At 50.5% G+C, this 23,107-nt stretch overlaps 1 protein-coding gene across 2 annotated transcripts in view; it reads left to right on the forward strand.

Moving 5' to 3' along the window:
- The window catches only part of CNTFR (ciliary neurotrophic factor receptor), a 391,711-nt gene that overhangs the window by 230,961 nt on the left and 137,643 nt on the right, over positions 1 to 23,107 (forward strand). For both annotated transcript variants that reach the window (XM_069964886.1, XM_069964885.1), the window contains exons 5-6: positions 4,549 to 4,627; positions 18,169 to 18,261. In XM_069964886.1, the coding sequence (XP_069820987.1) occupies positions 4,549 to 4,627; positions 18,169 to 18,261 (172 nt within the window). The remainder of the gene's footprint in view (positions 1 to 4,548; positions 4,628 to 18,168; positions 18,262 to 23,107) is intronic.

Consider the following 23,107-nt stretch of genomic DNA (forward strand, 5'->3'; position numbering starts at 1 on the left):
ATTGGCGGCATCACAATAACCAGCAATATGGTGCCAGTCTCTGAGCCAGGCTGGAGCAGACGTGTCTGCAGGGCTCACCGTGCCAGGTGCTCTGCCCGCACAGTCAGGGCCATCATCACAGCCTGACACCCCTGTGCCCCCTGCCTGACACCCCTGTGCCCCCTGCCTGACACCCCACCGTCACAGCCCGACACCCCACCGTCACAGCCTGACACCCCACCGTCACAGCCTGACAGCCCTGTGCCCCCTGCCTGCCCCCCCCCCCCGCCACCACAGCCTGACACCCCACCGTCACTGCCTGACACCCCTGTGCCCCCTGCCTGACACCCCACCGTCACTGCCTGACACCCCTGTGCCCCCTGCCTGACACCCCACCGTCACAGCCTGACACCCCTGTGCCCCCTGCCTGACACCCCACCGTCACAGCCTGACACCCCTGTGCCCCCTGCCTGACACCCCACCGTCACAGCCTGACACCCCTGTGCCCCCTGCCTGACACCCCTGTGCCCCCTGCCTGACACCCCACCGTCACAGCCTGACACCCCTGTGCCCACTGCCTGACACCCCACCGTCACAGCCTGACACCCCACCGTCACAGCCTGACACCCCACCATCACAGCCTGACACCCTGCCGTCACAGCCTGACACCCCTGTGCCCACTGCCTGACACCCCGACGTCACAGCCTGACACCCCTGTGCCCACTGCCTGACACCCCTGTGCCCACTGCCTGACACCCCTGTGCCCACTGCCTGACACCCCTGTGCCCACTGCCTGACACCCTGCCGTCACAGCCTGACACCCCTGTGCCCACTGCCTGACACCCCACCGTCACAGCCTGAAACCCCTGTGCCCACTGCCTGACACCACGCCGTCACAGCCTGACACCCCACCGTCACAGCCTGACACCCCTGTGCCCACTGCCTGACACCCCGACGTCACAGCCTGACACCCCACCGTCACAGCCTGACACCCCTGTGCCCACTGCCTGACACCCCGACGTCACAGCCTGACACCCCTGTGCCCACTGCCTGACACCGCGCCGTCACAGCCTGACACCCCTGTGCCCACTGCCTGACACCCCTCTGTCACAGCCTGACACCCCACCATCACAGCCCGACACCCCGCCGTCACAGCCCGACACCCCACCATCACATCCTGGCACCCCTCTGTCACAGCCTGGCACCCAGCCGTCACAGTCTGACACCCCTGTGCACACAGCCTGACACCCCGCCATCACAACCTGGCAGAGGTCTTGGATTTCCAGGTAATGGTGGGTACTCCTCCATCCCCTCACAGTGCGGGGGTCTCGGTGTTGCAGGCACTGGTGGGTACTCCTCCATCCTCTCACAGTGCGGGGGTCTCGGTGTTGCAGGCACTGGTGGGTACTCCTCCGTCCCCTCACAGTGCGGGGGTCTCGGTGTTGCAGGCACTGGTGGGTACTCCTCCATCCTCTCACAGTGCGGGGGTCTCGGTGTTGCAGGCACTGGTGGGTACTCCTCCGTCCTCTCACAGTGCGGGGGTCTCGGTGTTGCAGGCACTGGTGGGTACTCCTCCGTCCTCTCACAGTGCGGGGGTCTCGGTGTTGCAGGCACTGGTGGGTACTCCTCCGTCCTCTCACAGTGCGGGGGTCTCGGTGTTGCAGGCACTGGTGGGTACTCCATCCTCTCACAGTGCGGGGGTCTCGGTGTTGCAGGCACTGGTGGGTACTCCTCCGTCCTCTCACAGTGCGGGGGTCTCGGTGTTGCAGGCACTGGTGGGTACTCCTCCATCCTCTCACAGTGCGGGGGTCTCGGTGTTGCAGGCACTGGTGGGTACTCCTCCATGCGGGGGTCTCGGTGTTGCAGGCACTGGTGGGTACTCCTCCATGCGGGGGTCTCGGTGTTGCAGGCACTGGTGGGTACTCCTCCATCCTCTCACAGTGCGGGGGTCTCGGTGTTGCAGGCACTGGTGGGTACTCCTCCGCCCTCTCACAGTGCGGGGGTCTCGGTGTTGCAGGCACTGGTGGGTACTCCTCCGTCCTCTCACAGTGCGGGGGTCTCGGGGCCCCCCCTGCAGCCCCTATAGACATTCCTCTCCCACCTCGTGCAGCTCTTATTAAAACCTTAGAGAGTCTTCTTCTGGACCGGGCTGGAGAGCGCTGCGGCCGTCGGCCCCCATTAGGCTGATATTGGGTGAGTGCGTCCAGACGTGTGTGTGGACTGGAGCGCCATTAACCCCTCAGTGTCTGGAAGGGTGAACACGCCATGTCTCCTCATAGAGCGGTGTACAATGGGGGAGATTTATCAGACATGGTGTAAAGTGAGACTGGCTCAGTCGCCCCCGGCAACCAATCAGATTCCTCCTTTATTTTTCAGAGTCTGTGAGGAATGAGAGGTGGAATCTGATTGGTTGCCGGGGGCGACTGAGCCAGTTTCCCTTTACACCAGGTTTGATAAATCTCCCCCAATGTGTCTATAGCGCCACCATGGATATCACCGGTCGCCACCACCCCGTCAGGGCTCCTGTGCCTGGCCGCTGCCGTCTCTCCGCTCTCACCTCAGATCATCTGTCTCCGTCCTGCAGACCCCCGGGGGGGGGGGACATGTGAACGAGGTGCGAGGAACATGGCTGGTGAGGGCTGTGACAGGCGGCGTCTGAGGAATGTGGGGAGTGGGCCCAGTCCTGTCAGGAGCCGCAGCGGCCCCCCCTGGAATGTCGGCTACCTGGTGATACCTGATGGACTGTCAGAGTGCGGTCACAGCGCCCCCACCCCCGACGCCACAGACTATCACAGATTAGTAATTTACTTCTGTGTAAAAATCTCCAGTCTTCCAATAATTATCAGCTGCTGTATGTCCTGCAGGAAGTGGTGTATTCTCTCCAGTCTGACACAGTGCTCTCTGCTGCCACCTCTGTCCATGTCAGGAACTGTCCAGAGCAGGAGAGGTTTTCTATGGGGATTTGCTGCTGCTCTGGACAGTTCCTGATATGGACAGAGGTGGCAGCAGAGAGCACTGTGTCAGACTGGAGAGAATACACCACTTCCTGCAGGACATACAGCAGCTGATAAGTACTGGAAGACGACTGGAGATTTTTATATAATGGGGGCTGTATCAGATCTACTTAACTATTCTGTATAGACTTTGCCTCTCAGGGGTTTAGGAAAGCTGGGTGAACCATAAGAAGGCTGATGACCTCCTCTGTATCCTCCCCCGAATCCTCTGCCAGGTCTGTACATCCTGAGCTGCCTGCTTCACGAATAGAATGCTAGGACCTCAGTTTAGACTGACACCAGTGCATGGAGGTTAGTGGTCATGCTCAGTACATAGTCCCACGATGAGTCCACAGAGAAGGGGAAAGCAGAAAGGTGCAGGGGGGGGGGGGGCTGTACACATGGAGGGGGCACAGGGGGGTCTGTAGACATGGAGGGGGCACAGGGGGGGTCTGTAGACATGGAGGGGGCACAGGGGGATCTGTAGACATGGAGGGGGCACAGGGGAGTCTGTAGACATGGAGGGGGCACAGGGGAGTCTGTAGACATGGAGGGGGCACAGGGGAGTCTGTAGACATGGAGGGGGCACAGGGAGTCTGTAGACATGGAGGGGGCACAGGGGAGTCTGTAGACATGGAGGGGGCACAGGGGAGTCTGTAGACATGGAGGGGGCACAGGGGAGTCTGTAGACATGGAGGGGGCACAGGGGAGTCTGTAGACATGGAGGGGGCACAGGGGAGTCTGTAGACATGGAGGGGGCACAGGGGAGTCTAGACATGGAGGGGGCACAGGGGAGTCTGTAGACATGGAGGGGGCACAGGGGAGTCTGTAGACATGGAGGGGGCACAGGGGAGTCTGTAGACATGGAGGGGGCACAGGGGGATCTGTAGACATGGAGGGGGCACAGGGGGGGTCTGTAGACATGGAGGGGGCACAGGGGGGATCTGTAAACATGGAGGGGGCACAGGGGGGATCTGTAGACATGGAGGGGGCACAGGGGGGGTCTGTAGACATGGAGGGGGCACAGGGGGGGTCTGTAGACATGGAGGGGGCACAGGGGGGTCTGTAGACATGAAGGGGGCACAGGGGGGTCTGTAGACATGGAGCGGGCACAGGGGGGTCTGTAGACATGAAGGGGGCACAGGGGGGGTCTGTAGACATGGAGGGGGCACAGGGGGGGTCTGTAGACATGGAGGGGGCACAGGGGGGTCTGTAGACATGGAGGGGGCACAGGGGGGTCTGTAGACATGGAGGGGGCACAGGGGGGTCTGTAGACATGAAGGGGGCACAGGGGGGGGGGTCTGTAGACATGAAGGGGGCACAGGGGGGGTCTGTACACGTAGAGGGCCGGCAGGGACGGTCCTCTCCTCCTTCCTGACATGACTCGGTGTTATTATCTGGCCGGTCTCTTCCTGCCCCCCCCCCCCAGCTACCGCCATGTCCGGCCCCTCCGCTCTCCATCCACCTCGGTCAGTAACATGAGGCACAGATGCCGTGTGGTCCCGTGTGGTCCCCGACACAATGCAGGATCCAGCTGACTCCACCTAACCCCCTGCTCTGTCTCCCCCCCAAACAGATGGCGAATCCGGTGACCTCTGCCTGCTGCCTGGTACTTGCTGCGTCCGTGATGGTGTGCGCCCAGAGACACGCTGAGGGTGAGTGCCGCCTCCATACCAGCATCTATATCCTACTACCATATACTGTACTATATATCATCTATCTCCGATTTGTCTCTGTGTCCTGTCTATATACACAGTGGTGTCTTGGATTAGGAGTTTAATCCGTTCCGGGACGGCGCTTGTAATCCAAATCCACTCTTACACCAAAGCAAATTTTCCCATAAGAAATCACTGATCTGCAGACAATTGGTTCCACCCCCCAAATATAATGATTATTATTCTGAATAACATGTAGAAGAGATGAAACAATGAGAAGCAGCAGAATCTGTGATATATAAGTTACTGTACAGTATAGCAGCATGTGGTATATAATGTATAGGAACTGTATAACCCTGATAACACAGCAGCTGGATATGTGATATATAAGTTACTGTACAGTATAGCAGCATGTGGTGTATAATGTATAGTAACTGTATAACCCTGATAACACAGCAGCTGGATATGTGATATACAAGTTACTGTACAGTATAGCAGCATGTGGTATATAATGTATAGTAACTGTATAACCCTGATAACACAGCAGCTGGATATGTGATATATAGGTTACTGTACAGTATAGCAGCATGTGGTGTATAATGTATAGTAACTGTATAACCCTGATAACACAGCAGCTGGATATGTGATATATAAGTTACTGTACAGTATAGCAGCATGTGGTGTATAATGTATAGTAACTGTATAACCCTGATAACACTGTAGCTGGATATGTGATATATAAGTTACTGTACAGTATAGCAGCATGTGGTGTATAATGTATAGTAACTGTATAACCCTGATAACAGCAGCTGAATCTGTGATATATAAGTTACTGTACAGTAGAGCAGCATGTGGTGTATAATGTATAGTAACTGTATAACCCTGATAACACAGCAGCTGCATATGTGATATATAAGTTACTGTACAGTATAGAAGTCAGCATGTGGTGTATAATGTATAGTAACTGTATAACCCTGATAACACAGCAGCTGGATATGTGATATATAAGTTACTGTACAGTATAGCAGCATGAGGTGTATAATGTATAGTAACTGTATAACCCTGATAACACAGCAGCTGGATATGTGATATATAAGTTACTGTACAGTATAGCAGCATGTGGTGTATAATTTATAGTAACTGTATAACCCTGATAACAGCAGCTGAATATGTGATATATAAGTTACTGTACAGTATAGCAGCATGTGGTGTATAATGTATAGTAACTGTATAACCCTGATAACACAGCAGCTGGATATGTGATATATAAGTTACTGTACAGTATAGCAATCAGCATGTGGTGTATAATGTATAGTAACTGTATAACCCTGATAAAACAGCAGCAGCAGTTTGTAGATACAGGATGGAGCTGCAGATCCCCATAATGCAGTAGTGCAGTACAACAGGCTAGAATAGAGAAGCAGGGCTGCTGTCAGGGGTCTCTGTGGTCACATGACAGCAATGGGGAAGGGGGTGTGTTCAGCATGAACCAATCAGGAAGTGAGAATCAAAGAGCTGTTCAGGAGGACAGTGACATAAACCTCTCTATATAGCAGTGTTCGGGCACATGTAGCAGCAGTACATATAGCTGAGTGTGAGTGCAGACACATTATAGCAGCAGTGTGTATAGCTGAGTGTGAGTGCAGGCAGATTATAGCAGCAGTGTGTATAGCTGAGTGTGAGTGCAGGCAGATTATAGCAGGAATGGAGAGGATGGAAACACAAGGGCTGATGGATCTGCCATGACTTGGAAGGTGAGGGAGATTATCTATCTATCTATCTATCTATCTATCTATGTGTTGCTATCATGTTCTGTAGCGCTGTACACTGGTAGTAGATACATTATAATATATAATAGTCATTATTCTCCATTATTCAAGGGGGAAAGAAATTACACAGAATACAAAGTGTCACACACTGATATCTACTCTGTGAGCTTACACTCCCATAGAGATCACAGAGAGAGGTAGCCCTGGTCCTGTGAGCTTACACTTTAATAGAGATCACAGAGAGAGGTAGCCCTGGTCCTGTGAGCTTACACTCTAATAGAATTCACAGAGTGACGCTGAGAGACGTAGCCCTGGTCCTCTGAGCTTACACTCCAATAGAGATCACAGAGGTAGCCCTGGTCCTGTGAGCTTACACTCCCAATAGAGATCACAGAGAGAGGTAGCCCTGGTCCTCTGAGCTTACACTCTAATAGAGATCACAGAGAGAGGTAGCCCTGGTCCTGTGAGCTTACACTCTAATAGAATTCACAGAGTGACGCTGAGAGACGTAGCCCTGGTCCTCTGAGCTTACACTCCAATAGAGATCACAGAGGTAGCCCTGGTCCTGTGAGCTTACACTCCCAATAGAGATCACAGAGAGAGGTAGCCCTGGTCCTCTGAGCTTACACTCTAATAGAGATCACAGAGAGAGGTAGCCCTGGTCCTGTGAGCTTACACTCTAATAGAATTCACAGAGTGACGCTGAGAGACGTAGCCCTGGTCCTCTGAGCTTACACTCCAATAGAGATCACAGAGGTAGCCCTGGTCCTGTGAGCTTACACTCCCAATAGAGATCACAGAGAGAGGTAGCCCTGGTCCTCTGAGCTTACACTCTAATAGAGATCACAGAGAGAGGTAGCCCTGGTCTCCTGTGAGCTTACACTCTAATAATAGAGATCACAGAGAGAGGTAGCCCTGGGCCTGTGAGCTTACACTCTAATAGAATTCACAGAGAGAGGTAGCCCTGGGCCTGTGAGCTTACACTCTAATAGAATTCACAGAGAGAGGTAGCCCTGGTCCTGTGAGCTTACACTCTAATAGAGATCACAGAGAGAGGTAGCCCTGGGCCTGTGAGCTTACACTCTAATAGAGATCACAGAGAGAGGTAGCCCTGGTCCTCTGAGCTTACACTCTAATAGAGATCACAGAGAGAGGTAGCCCTGGTCCTCTGAGCTTACACTCCAATAGAGATCACAGAGAGAGGTAGCCCTGGTCCTCTGAGCTTACACTCCAATAGAGATCACAGAGAGAGGTAGCCCTGGTCCTCTGAGCTTACACTCCCAATAGAGATCACAGAGAGAGGTAGCCCTGGTCCTGTGAGCTTACACTCCAATAGAGATCACAGAGAGAGGTAGCCCTGGTCCTGTGAGCTTACACTCTAATAGAGATCACAGAGAGAGGTAGCCCTGGTCCTGTGAGCTTACACTCCAATAGAGATCACAGGGAGATTCTGAGCTGAGACACTATGGGACTTGTGGTTCGGTATCTTATTACGTTCAGGATCTCTGCTTGCTGTACCCACATAGGATTTTATGGGACCTAAAATTGTCGGTAGTTGCCGATCTGCGACCACGGACAGTTTTATGGGACGTGTGAATAAGGACTTAGGTGTCATTGTCACCAGAGACCTGAGTGTTATCACATTGTATCAGTGCTGGCACAGTGATCGCCAAGAGTCCCCGAAAGGACAGCAGAATAGTGAGTGCAGCTCTGGAGGATGAGACATGATGTAACAGCAGAATAGTGAGTGCTGCTCTGGAGGATGAGACATGATGTAACAGCAGAATAGTGAGTGCTGCTCTGGAGGATGAGACACGATGTAACAGCAGAATAGTGAGTGCTGCTCTGGAGGATGAGACACGATGTAACAGCAGAATAGTGAGTGCAGCTCTGGGGGATGAGACATGATGTAACAGCAGAATAGTGATTGCAGCTCTGGAGGATGAGACATGATGTAACAGCAGAATAGTGATTGCAGCTCTGGGTGATGAGACATGATGTAACAGCAGAATAGTGAGTGCTGCTCTGGAGGATGAGACATGATGTAACAGCAGAATAGTGATTGCAGCTCTGGGTGATGAGACATGATGTAACAGCAGAATAGTGAGTGCTGCTCCGGAGGATGAGACAGGATGTAACAGCAGAATAGTGAGTGCAGCTCTGGGGGATGAGACATGATGTAACAGCAGAATAGTGAGTGCAGCTCTGGGGGATGAGACAGGATGTAACAGCAGAATAGTGAGTGCAGCTCTGGAGGATGAGACAGGATGTAACAGCAGAATAGTGAGTGCAGCTCTGGAGGATGAGACACGATGTAACAGCAGAATAGTGAGTGCTGCTCTGGAGGATGAGACACGATGTAACAGCAGAATAGTGAGTGCAGCTCTGGAGGATGAGACATGATGTAACCGCAGAATAGTGAGTGCAGCTCTGGAGGATGAGACATGATGTAACCGCAGAATAGTGAGTGCAGCTCTGGGGGATGAGACACGATGTAACAGCAGAATAGTGAGTGCAGCTCTGGAGGATGAGACATGATGTAACAGCAGAATAGTGATTGCAGCTCTGGGTGATGAGACATGATGTAACAGCAGAATAGTGAGTGCAGCTCTGGAGGATGAGTCATGATGTAACAGCAGAATAGTGAGTGCTGCTCTGGAGGATGAGACAGGATGTAACAGCAGAATAGTGAGTGCAGCTCTAGGTGATGAGACATGATGTAACAGCAGAATAGTGAGTGCAGCTCTGGAGGATGAGACAGGATGTAACAGCAGAATAGTGAGTGCAGCTCTGGAGGATGAGACAGGATGTAACAGCAGAATAGTGAGTGCTGCTCTGGAGGATGAGACACGATGTAACAGCAGAATAGTGAGTGCAGCTCTGGAGGATGAGACAGGATGTAACAGCAGAATAGTGAGTGCAGCTCTGGTGTTCAGCATGCGGCTGTAGTCTGATTCCAGCTCCTGGCTTCCTGCTTTGTGTCCTCTCTGTCCTGTTATCTTCTAAGCAGCCATAGACACTACAAGCACCAGCATGCCTTCCTGTTACTGTAATGACTATGGGCTGGCCGTGCATGGGGAGCGTGCTGGGAGTTGTAGTCCTTCCACTCACATAATACAATCAGCAGCTGAGGACATGGAAAGCTTCTCAGGAGGATCGATACTTGGAGAGGAAACATGGCAGACAGTCTGTAATATCATTCACCCCCCAGCTCCAGAGCAGCGCTCCCTGCTAAATGCTCCCACAGGACACTGCAGAGAGATCAGGCCGGAGAGTGACCCTGGGACTGCAGGAAACCCCCCTATCAGAGTGACATCATCCCCGGGGTCCCCCCCTGTCAGAGTGACATCATCCCCGGGGTCCCCCCCTGTCAGAGTGACATCATCCCCGGGGTCCCCCCCTGTCAGAGTGACATCATCCCCGGGGTCCCCCCCGTCAGAGTGACATCATCCCCGGGGTCCCCCCCCCTGTCAGAGTGACATCATCCCCGGGGTCCCCCTCCTGTCAGAGTGACATCATCCCCAGGGTCCCCCCCCCGTCAGTGACATCATCCCCGGGGTCCCCCTCCTGTCAGAGTGACATCATCCCCAGGGTCCCCCCCTGACTAACCAGAGTGACCCTGAGAGATGAGAAGCTCCCCCCCCATACATCACTGCTCCCCCCCCATACATCACTGCTCCCCCCCCATACATCACTGCTCCCCCCCCCATACATCACTGCTCCCCCCCCCATACATCACTGCTCCCCCCCCCATACATCACTGCTCCCCCCCCCATACATCACTGCTCCCCCCCCATACATCACTGCTCCCCCCCCCATACATCACTGCTCCCCCCCCCCCCATACATCACTGCTCCCCCCCCCATACATCACTGCTCCCTCCCCCATACATCACTGCTCCCCCCCCCATACATCACTGCTCCCCCCCCCCATACATCACTGCTCCCCCCCCCATACATCACTGCTCCCCCCCCATACATCACTGCTCCCCCCCCATACATCACTGCTCCCCCCCCATACATCACTGCTCCCCCCCCATACATCACTGCTCCCCCCCATACATCACTGCTCCCCCCCCCCATAACATCACTGCTCCCCCCCCATACATCACTGCTCCCCCCCCCATACATCACTGCTCCCCCCCCCATACATCACTGCTCCCCCCCCATACATCACTGCTCCCCCCCCCATACATCACTGCTCCCCCCCCCCATACATCACCTGCTCCCCCCCATACATCACTGCTCCCCCCCCCATACATCACTGCTCCCCCCCCATACATCACTGCTCCCCCCCCATACATCACTGCTCCCCCCCCATACATCACTGCTGCTCCCCCCCCATACATCACTGCTCCCCCCATACATCACTGCTCCCCCCCCCCATACATCACTGCTCCCCCCCATACATCACTGCTCCCCCCCCCATACATCACTGCTCCCCCCCATACATCACTGCTCCCCCCCCCCATACATCACTGCTCCCCCCCATACATCACTGCTCCCCCCCCATACATCACTGCTCCCCCACATACATCACTGCTCCCCCCCCATACATCACTGCTCCCCCCCCCGTATCACTGATCCCCCCCCCATACATCACTGCTCCCCCCCATACATCACTGCTCCCCCCCATACATCACTGCTCCCCCCCATACATCACTGCTCCCCCCCCATACATCACTGCTCCCCCCCCCCATACATCACTGCTCCCCCCCCGTACATCACTGCTCCCCCCCCCTACATCACTGCTCCCCCCCCCCATACATCACTGCTCCCCCCCCCCACATCACTGCTCCCCCCCCATACATCACTGCTCCCCCCCCCCATACATCACTGCTCCCCCCCCCATACATCACTGCTCCCCCCCCCATACATCACTGCTCCCCCCCCCATACATCACTGCCCCCCCCATACATCACTGCTCCCCCCCCATACATCACTGCTCCCCCCCCCATACATCACTGCTCCCCCCCCATACATCACTGCTCCCCCATAAGTCTCCCGGCTCACTATCTTCCCATTATTCTTAATAATCATATAGTAGTATATTCCTGTATATAGGAGCAGTATTATAGTAGTATATTCCTGTATATAGGAACAGTGTTATAGTAGTATATATCCCTGTATATAGGGGGGCAGTATTATAGTAGTATATTCCTGTATATAGGAGCAGTATTATAGTAGTATATCCCTGTATATAGGAGCAGTATTATAGTAGTATATTCCTGTATATAGGAGCAGTATTATAGTAGTTATATTCCTGTATATAGGAGCAGTATTATAGTAGTTATATTCCTGTATATAGGAGCAGTATTATAGTAGTTATATTCCTGTATATAGGAGCAGTATTATAGTAGTTATATTCCTGTATATAGGAGCAGTATTATAGTAGTTATATTCCTGTATATAGGAGCAGTATTATAGTAGTTATATTCCTGTATATAGGAGCAGTATTATAGTAGTATATTCCTGTATATAGGAGCAGTATTATAGTAGTTATATTCCTGTATATAGGAGCAGTATTATAGTAGTTATATTCCTGTATATAGGAGCAGTATTATAGTAGTTATATCCCTGTATATAGGAGCAGTATTATAGTAGTATATTCCTGTATATAGAAGCAGTATTATAGTAGTATATTCCTGTATATAGCAGCAGTATTATAGTAGTTATATCCCTGTATATAGGGGGCAGTATTATAGTAGTTATATTCCTGTATATAGGAGCAGTATTATAGTAGTTATATTCCTGTATATAGGGGCAGTATTATAGTAGTATATTCCTGTATATAGGAGCAGTATTATAGTAGTATATCTCTGTATATAGGAGCAGTATTATAGTAGTTATATTTCTGTATATAGGAGCAGTATTATAGTAGTATATTCCTGTATATAGGGGCAGTATTATAGTAGTATATTCCTGTATATAGGGGCAGTATTATAGTAGTTATATTCCTGTATATAGGAGCAGTATTATAGTAGTATATCCCTGTATATAGGAGCAGTATTATAGTAGTATATCCCTGTATATAGGGGCAGTATTATAGTAGTTATATTCCTGTATATAGGAGCAGTATTATAGTAGTATATTCCTGTATATAGGGGCAGTATTATAGTAGTTATATTCCTGTATATAGGGGGCAGTATTATATTAGTATATTCCTGTATATAGGAGCAGTATTATAGTAGTATATTCCTGTATATAGGGGGCAGTATTATAGTAGTATATTCCTGTATATAGGGGCAGTATTATAGTAGATATATCCCTGTATATAGGACCAGTATTATAGTAGTATATCCCGGTATATAGGAGCAGTATTATAGTAGTATATTCCTGTATATAGGAGCAGTATTATAGTAGTTATATTCCTGTATATAGGAGCAGTATTATAGTAGTTATATTCCTGTATATAGGGGCAGTATTATAGTAGTTATATTCCTGTATATAGGGGGCAGTATTATAGTAGTTATATTCCTGTATATAGGGGCAGTATTATAGTAGTTATATTCCTGTATATAGGGAGCAGTATTACACACTATTAGTATGGGGTTACACTGTGCAGGAGATATAGTATATACTATCTTGCCATCCTCCTGGTATAATAGGAATGTTCCATCTCGCTGCTCGTTGTTTGTCTACAGTGGAAATGACTTTTCTACATGACGCGGAGACGTATTGACTTTCCCCGGCCTGTGAATGTGCAGCGATTGCCCGGCGGTCATGTCATTAATGCTCCGTCTCTCTATAAATATTTCGGCTGTTTTGTCTCCATCTGGTAGATCAGGAGTCTCCCGGCTCGCCGCCTCTCTGTGGTTTTTCATTAATCTATCGGTGATTGGCTCTCGGTGTTATTTTCTCTCGGCTGAGCTCATACATTACATTATGGGGCTGCACCTAGAAGCCACGTGCGCCCCCTGCAGGCAGAAGGCGGCGTCCGGTGTAAGATCAGGAACTGGCAGCATGAGAACGTCCTCGCTGGTCGTGTGCGCCATATGGGCCGTAAATCACAATGTAAATGATGCAGTAACACGAAACTCGGAGATAAAACGCGCGAGTGCCGTCATGGTGTGTGCTGAGGGGGTCACCGCCATCCATCAGAAGTGCCGCCATCTCCTTTACCATATGGAAAGATGTCGCAATGACTTTTCCCCCCGTTTTCTTGCGATGTTATCGACAGTTTGTTGCCTTATATTTTGCGGTTATCGTTACGTTTTGCCAATTAGTCTGCGGCAACCACAGCGTTCCCAGCCCCTCCGGGGAGGTGATCCGCGTTATGTGCTCCAGAGCTGACATCCTTGGCAGTTCCCAGTCCGCATTGTTGCGTCGCGCTGGTCCCGGCTGAAAGGGCCGTGAAGCTGAATGCGGCATCATGAAAGGCCTGTGTGTAGGAAGGGATTAGCCGGCCCTGGGGTATGGCAGGCGGGGGGCAGCGCCCGGACCCCCGCATTGTGCATTTGGCAGTGAGCAGCGGCCGGGGACACAATCCTTCCCGCCGGCGGCGCACTCTGTCCAGGGGATTTTCTTCCCTCTTGATCCTTCCATAATGGAGGCTGTCAGACGCCTTTTCATGCCCCCATTGATGGAGCTTTGATTATTGTTTCTCCGGTTAACCCTTCACACGCCGGGGACGCCCCTTAAGAGGTTTTTATGGGCGTGAAAATTAAAAATTCTCTTCAGAGAATTTATAATTATAGAAGTTATCTTATAGTAATATACGAGATGTAAGTCATGTGATGTGAGGACCCCCGAGGTGGTGGGAGTCAGGTGAGAGGTGTAGGTGATGTGAGGACCCCGGAGGTGATGGGGGGTGTAGGTGATGGGAGTCAGGTGGGAGGTGTAGGTGATGTGATGTGAGGACCCCCGAGGTGGTGGGAGGAGTAGGTGATGGGAGTCAGGTGGGAGGTGTAGATGATGTGAGGACCCCCCAGGTGGTGGGAGTCAGGTGGGAGGTGTAGGTGATGTGATGTGAGGACCCCCGAGGTGGTGCGAGTCAGGTGAGAGGTGTAGGTGATGTGATGTGAGGATCCCGAAGGTGGTGGGAGGTGTAGGTGATGTGAGGACCCCAGAGGTGGCGGGAGGTGTAGGTGATGTGAGGACCCCGGAGGTGATCAGAGTCAGGTGGGAGGTGTAGATGATGTGAGGACCCCCGAGGTAGTGGGAGTCAGGAGGGAGGTGTAGGTGATGGGAGGACCCCAGAGGTGGCGGGAGTCAGGAGGAAGGTGTAGGTGATGGGAGGACCCCAGAGGTGGCGGGAGTCAGGAGGGAGGTGTAGGTGACAGGAGGACCCCGGAGGTGATGGGAGGCAGGTGGCAGGTGTAGGTGACAGGAGGACCCCGGAGGTGGCGGGAGGCAGGTGGCAGGTGTAGGTGACAGGAGGACCCCCGAGGTGGTGGGAGTCAGGAGGGAGGTGTAGGTGATGGGAGGACCCCAGAGGTGGCGGGAGTCAGGAGGAAAGTGTAGGTGATGGGAGGACCCCAGAGGTGGTGGGAGGTGTAGGTCATGTGATGGGAGGACCCCAGAGGTGATGGGAGTCAGGTGGGAGGTGTAGGTGATGGGAGGACCCCTGAGATGGTGGGAGTCAGGAGGGAGGTGTAGGTTATGGGAGTCAGGTGGGAGGTGTAGGTGATGGGAGGACCCCGGAGGTGGTGGGAGGTGTAGGTGATGGGAGTCAGGTGGGAGGTGTAGGTGATGGAAGTCAGGTGGGAGGTGTAGGTGATGGGAGGACCCCGGAGGTGGTGGGAGGTGTAGGTGATGGGAGTCAGGTGGGAGGTGTAGGTGATGGAAGTCAGGTGGGAGGTGTAGATGATGTGAGGACCCCAGAGGTGGCGGGAGTCAGGAGGGAGGTGTAGGTGATGGGAGGACCCCAGAGGTGGTGGGAGGTGTAGGTCATGTGATGGGAGGACCCCAGAGGTGATGGGAGTCAGGAGGAAGGTGTAGGTTATGGGAGGACCCCGGAGGTGGTGGGAGTCAGGTGGGTGGTGTAGGTGATGGGAGGACCCCGGAGGTGGTGGGAGATGTAGGTGATGGGAGGACCCCTGAGATGGTGCGAGTCAGGAGGGAGGTGTAGGTTATGGGAGTCAGGTGGGAGGTTTAGGTGATGGGAGTCAGGTGGGAGGTGTAGGTGATGGGAGGACCCCGAGGTGATGGGAGTCAGGTGGGAGGTGTAGGCGAGGGGAGTCAGGTGGGTGGTGTAGTTGATTGCAGGACCCCGAGGTGATGGGAGTCAGGTGGGTGGTGTAGGTGATGGGAGGACCCCCGAGGTGGTGGGAGGTGTTGGTCATGTGATGGGAGGACCCCCGAGGTGGTGGGAGTCAAGTGGGAGGTGTAGGTGATGTGAGGACCCCCGAGGTGGTGGGAGGTGTAGGTGATGGGAGGACCCCTGAGGTGGTGGGAGTCAGGTGGGAGGTGTAGGTGATGGGAGGACCCCCGAGGTGGTGGGAGGTGTTGGTGATGGGAGGACCCCCGAGGTGGTGGGAGGTGTAGGTGATGGGAGGACCCCGAGGTGGTGGGAGGTGTAGGTGACAGGAGGACCCCGGAGGTGATGGGAGTCAGGTGGGAGGTGTAGGTGATGGGAGGACCCCGAGGTGGTGGGAGGTGTAGGTGACAGGAGGACCCCGGAGGTGATGGGAGTCAGGTGGGAGGTGTAGGTGACAGGAGGACCCCCGAGGTGGTGGGAGTCAGGAGGGAGGTGTAGGTGATGGGAAGACCCCCGAGGTGGTGGGAGTCAGGAGGGAGGTGTAGGTGATGGGAAGACCCCCGAGGTGGTGGGAGTCAGGTGGGAGGTGTAGGTCATGTGATGGGAGGACCCCCGAGGTGGTGGGAGGTGTAGGTGATGGGAGGACCCCTGAGGTGGTGGGAGTCAGGTGGGAGGTGTAGGTGATGGGAGGACCCCCGAGGTGGTGGGAGGTGTTGGTGATGGGAGGACCCCCGAGGTGGTGGGAGGTGTAGGTGATGGGAGGACCCCGAGGTGGTGGGAGGTGTAGGTGACAGGAGGACCCCGGAGGTGATGGGAGTCAGGTGGGAGGTGTAGGTGACAGGAGGACCCCGGAGGTGATGGGAGTCAGGTGGGAGGTGTAGGTGACAGGAGGACCCCCGAGGTGATGGGAGTCAGGTGGGAGGTGTAGGTGACAGGAGGACCCCGGAGGTGATGGGAGTCAGGTGGCAGGTGTAGGTGACAGGAGGACCCCCGAGGTGATGGGAGTCAGGTGGCAGGTGTAGGTGACAGGAGGACCCCGGAGGTGGTGGGAGTCAGGAGAGAGGTGTAGGTGATGGGAGGACCCCGGAGGTGGTGGGAGTCAGGAGGGAGGTGTAGGTGACAGGAGGACCCCGAGGTGATGGGAGTCAGGTGGGTGGTGTAGGTGATGGGAAGACTCCCGAGGTGGTGGTAGTCAGGAGGGAGGTCTAGGTGATGGGAGGACCCCGGAGGTGGTGGGAGTCAGGAGGGTCAGGTTCTCACTCCAACTAGGAATATATGTGGAGCCAGAGATCTCTCCAGAAGGAACGGTTATTGCCAGAGTGTTAGGGTTATTGCCCCTTGTCAGTACGGAGCAGGGGGCTATCGTTGTGAGACTAAATGAGTAATAAGGGTCAGAAAGACGTGTGGAGACTTACCGGCCATCCCTGCCCTACATTCTGCGAAAAAGGATAAGCAGCAGCTCTCTGATGCCCCCTGGGGGTAGTCAGTGTCTCACTCCAACTAGGAATCCTACAACATGTCTGGAAATGGTCTCCCCCGGAGGAGCGGTCACCATCTGTACATGGTGACCTGGGTTATAAAGGGATGAGGAGAAGGGATCTGCCCAGGAGGAGCGGTCACCATCTGTACACGGCTGTTTCTGGGTTATAAAGGAATCAGGTGAAGGGATCTGTCCAGGAGGAGAGGCTACTATCTGTACACGGCTGTTCCTGAGTTATGAAGGGATCTGTGCAGTAGGAGAGGTCAGCATCTGTACACGGCTGTTTCTGGGTTATGAAGGGATCTGTGCAGTAGGAGAGGCTACTATCTGTACACGGCTGTTTCTGGGTTATGAAGGGATCTGTGCAGTAGGAGAAGTCAGCATCTGTACACGGCTGTTCCTGAGTTATGAAGGGATCTGTGCAGTAGGAGAGGTCAGCATCTGTACACGGCTGATCCTGAGTTATGAAGGGATCTGTGCAGTAGGAGAGGCTACCATCTGTACACGGCTGTTCCTGAGTTATGAAGGGATCTGTGCAGTAGGAGAGGTCACCATCTGTACACGGCTGTTTCTGGGTTATGAAGGGATCTGTGCAGTAGGAGAGGCTACCATCTGTACACGGCTGTTCCTGAGTTATGAAGGGATCTGTGCAGTAGGAGAGGTCACCATCTGTACACGGCTGTTTCTGGGTTATGAAGGGATCTGTGCAGTAGGAGAGGTCACCATCTGTACACGGCTGTTTCTGGGTTATGAAGGGATCTGTGCAGTAGGAGAGGCTACCATCTGTACACGGCTGTTTCTGGGTTATGAAGGGATCTGTTACACTGATGACTTTCTGTTCACTGACACCAAGCGGAGGTCTCAGTAAAAGTGAAGAATGGAAACACAAACTTCATAGAAAGTTCCAGAACTTTTCATATGACATTTCTTCAGCTTCATGTGCCCAGAATGGAGATGGTATAATGCATCAGCCCCTATGTTATAACTTACCCCACCAGCAGGGGGCGCCTCTCCCCCCACTGATCCCTCTCTCACCCCTCTGGAACCTGGATACATTATATTCCGCTCATCCTCCTCATTTCTTTCTCTTACAGCCGAAGCAAAGTCCAGAACTCGCCCGTTTGTCTCTGAATCTGGATCATTAGATCGAAGCCAAAGCCAGCGAGCAGGACGCAGCCCGCAGAGAGGTACGGGACCCCCTACTCATACCCTGCCTGCCCCCTATCTATGTGTCAGAGGGTGCAGACTGGTATAACATAGGTATAATGATATATGTACATCTGGTATAACCTGGGTATATACTGTATGTAATTATATATGTACAGCTGGTATAACCTGGGTATATACTGTATATAATATATATGTACAGCTGGTATAACCTGGGTATATACTGTATATATGTACGGCTGGTATAACCTTGGTATATACTGTATATAAGATATATGTACAGCTGGTATAACCTGGGTATATACTGTATATAAGATATATGTACAGCTGGTATAACCTGGGTATATACTGTATATAATATATATGTACAGCTGGTATAACCTGGGTATATACTGTATATAATTATATATGTACAGCTGGTATAACCTGGGTATATACTGTATATATGTACGGCTGGTATAACCTGGGTATATACTGTATGTAATTATATATGTACAGCTGGTATAACCTGGGTATACACTGTATATAATTATATATGTACAGCTGGTATAACCTGGGTATATACTGTATATAATTATATATGTACAGCTGGTATAACCTGGGTATATACTGTATGTAATTATATATGTACAGCTGGTATAACCTGGGTATATACTGTATATAATTATATATGTACAGCTGGTATAACCTGGGTATATACTGTATATAATTATTTATGTACAGCTGGTATAACCTGGGTATATACTGTATATAATTATATATGTACAGCTGGTATAACCTGGGTATCTCCTGTATATAATTATATATGTACAGCTGGTATGTCTCGGCTCTGGTTAGTGTCGCTCTCGGCCGCTCTCGCACTCATTGGCCGCTCAGTAACCGTCCTCAGATTTCCCCTACATACACAGTCACCGCAGCCGCCTCCTGGACAACGTCCATGTTTCGGGGTAAAACAACATGCGGGTCCTGGTCTCCCCCCGGTCTTACATTACACACACCGACATTCATCCAGGGCCGCCGGATTTAACTCCTGGGCCTCCAGCCTGCAGAGTGGAGGAATAGTCTGCGGTGAGGATGGGAAGGACCTGCTGTTTGGTTTGGCCCGAGACTCCATGTAAGAAAGTGTCTCCTGCCAGTACTATGTAAGGATTGCCAAAGCTAATACCGGTCACCACCCGGTGCAGTCATCCGGCAGCGCCAAACCGGGAGACAGACCCTCCATTCTGCACAACATTATATCCATAGAGCGGCTACCCGGCCCCACTGGCAGTATTATACATGCCCCCTGATTATAGTAGTATATTCCTTTAGGCTACGTTCACACTACGTAAAAGTATGGCCGTTGTTGCTGATGGCAACAACGGCCGTACTTTTACCGCGGTGGAACAATGCCTGTTGTTCTATGGGATCTGATGTGGGCGCACGCTGATGCATCAGAGCTCTGCGGCCAGAGGGATCATCCACCCGGGACTTAAGTACCGGTCTAGATGATCCGGCCAGAGACCGGCCGTTCCGTGACCCTGCCGGGGTCACGGAACGGGCGGTCTCTTACGTAGTGTGAACATAGCCTTATAAAGTAGTTATATTCTTGTATATAGGAGCAGTATTATAGTAGTTATATTCCTGTATATAGGGGCAGTATTATAGTAGTTATATCCCTGTATATAGAAGCAGTATTATAGTAGTATATTCCTGTATATAGGAGCAGTATTATAGTAGTATATTCCTGTATATAGGAGCAGTATTATAGTAGTTATATTCCTGTATATAGGAGCAGTATTATAGTAGTATATTCCTGTATATAGGAGCAGTATTATAGTAGTTATATTCCTGTATATAGGAGCAGTATTATAGTAGTTATATTCCTGTATATAGGGGCAGTATTACAGTAGTATATTCCTGTATATAGGAGCAGTATTATAGTAGTTATATTCCTGTATATAGGAGCAGTATTATAGTAGCATATAGGGGGCAGTATTGCAGGACATTGTCCAGAAATCTAGAATATTGTGAGAAGTTGATTCACCAATTCTTTTTAGAAACTGAGTAATCTCCTTATTGTAGTAGGATTTTCCCTATTGTTACACTGAGAGTCCCCATTGATTGTTGTCTTGTATGTAGTTTGTATTCCTCATGTCTCTGTATGTGGAGCAGGTTCTCGGCAGAGGGTGGCGGTGTATTTTCTGTCACTATAGGCCCCATAGCTGGCCCATTATACATGGTGGTGGATAATTCATCAGATTATGTAGTAACATTGACAGCGGAGTCACAATAACACGGCGGCTGAGCGCACAATCAATCTCATCCAATAGACCCTACATTAACCCTTGTGCAGCCGTGTTACATCTCTATGTGTAATGTATGGGGCAGGGTCCGGCCAGCTGACTTGTACATATGTTACATGAAGGAGATTGATTTGTCTTCATTGGTTATATACATAGTATACATGACTGGTGGGGATATACATAGTATACAGTACATGACTGGTGGGGATATACATAGTATACAGTACATGACTGGTGGGGATATACATAGTATACATGACTGGTGGGTATATACATAGTATACATGACTGGTGGGGTATATACATAGTATACATGACTGGTGGGTATATACATAGTATACGTGACTGGTGGGGATATACATAGTATACGTGACTGGTGGGGTATATACATAGTATACATGACTGGTGGGTATATACATAGTATACGTGACTGGTGGGGATATACATAGTATACATGACTGGTGGGTATATACATAGTATACGTGACTGGTGGGGATATACATAGTATACATGACTGGTGGGGATATACATAGTATAGATGACTGGTGGGGATATACATAGTATACATGACTGGTGGGTATATACATAGTATACAGTACATGACTGGTGGGTATATACATAGTATACATGACTGGTGGGTATATACATAGTATACACGACTGGTGGGTATATACATAGTATACATGACTGGTGGGTATATACATAGTATACATGACTGGTGGGTATATACATAGTATACATGACTGGTGGGTATATACATAGTATACAGTACATGAATGGTGGGTATATACATAGTATACATGACTGGTGGGTATATACATAGTATACATGACTGGTGGGGATATACATAGTATACGTGACTGGTGGGGTATATACATAGTATACATGACTGGTGGGTATATACATAGTATACATGACTGGTGGGGATATATACATAGTATACATGACTGGTGGGTATATACATAGTATACATGACTGGTGGGTATATACATAGTATACAGTACATGACTGGTGGGTATATACATAGTATACAGTACATGACTGGTGGGTATATACATAGTATACATGACTGGTGGGTATATACATAGTATACACGACTGGTGGGTATATACATAGTATACGTGACTGGTGGGTATATACATAGTATACATGACTGGTGGGTATATACATAGTATACATGACTGGTGGGTATATACATAGTATACGTGACTGGTGGGGTATATACATAGTATACGTGACTGGTGGGGTATATACATAGTATACATGACTGGTGGGGATATATACATAGTATACATGACTGGTGGGTATATACATAGTATACATGACTGGTGGGGATATACATAGTATACGTGACTGGTGGGGTATATACATAGTATACGTGACTGGTGGGTATATACATAGTATACATGACTGGTGGGTATATACATAGTATACATGACTGGTGGGTATATACATAGTATACGTGACTGGTGGGTATATACATAGTATACATGACTGGTGGGTATATACATAGTATACATGACTGGTGGGTATATACATAGTATACATGACTGGTGGGTATATACATAGTATATGTGACTGGTGGGTATATACATAGTATACATGACTGGTGGGGTATATACATAGTATATGTGACTGGTGGGTATATACATAGTATACATGACTGGTGGGGATATACATAGTATACGTGACTGGTGGGGTATATACATAGTATACGTGACTGGTGGGGTATATACATAGTATACATGACTGGTGGGGATATATACATAGTATACATGACTGGTGGGTATATACATAGTATACATGACTGGTGGGGATATACATAGTATACGTGACTGGTGGGGTATATACATAGTATACGTGACTGGTGGGTATATACATAGTATACATGACTGGTGGGGATATATACATAGTATACAGTACATGACTGGTGGGGATATATACATAGTATACATGACTGGTGGGTATATACATAGTATACAGTACATGACTGGTGGGGATATACATAGTATACAGTACATGACTGGTGGGGATATACATAGTATACATGACTGGTGGGTATATACATAGTATACGTGACTGGTGGGTATATACATAGTATACATGACTGGTGGGGATATACATAGTATACATGACTGGTGGGGATATACATAGTATACGTGACTGGTGGGGTATATACATAGTATACGTGACTGGTGGGGTATATACATAGTATACGTGACTGGTGGGTATATACATAGTATACATGACTGGTGGGGATATATACATAGTATACATGACTGGTGGGTATATACATAGTATACATGACTGGTGGGTATATACATAGTATACAGTACATGACTGGTGGGTATATACATAGTATACGTGACTGGTGGGGATATACATAGTATACGTGACTGGTGGGTATATACATAGTATATGTGACTGGTGGGTATATACATAGTATATGTGACTGGTGGGTATATACATAGTATACAGTACATGAATGGTGGGTATATACATAGTATACGTGACTGGTGGGGATATACATAGTATACGTGACTGGTGGGTATATACATAGTATATGTGACTGGTGGGGTATA

This window comes from Dendropsophus ebraccatus, chromosome 3 (genome assembly GCF_027789765.1).
Source record: "Dendropsophus ebraccatus isolate aDenEbr1 chromosome 3, aDenEbr1.pat, whole genome shotgun sequence".
Lineage (NCBI taxonomy): Eukaryota > Metazoa > Chordata > Amphibia > Anura > Hylidae > Dendropsophus > Dendropsophus ebraccatus.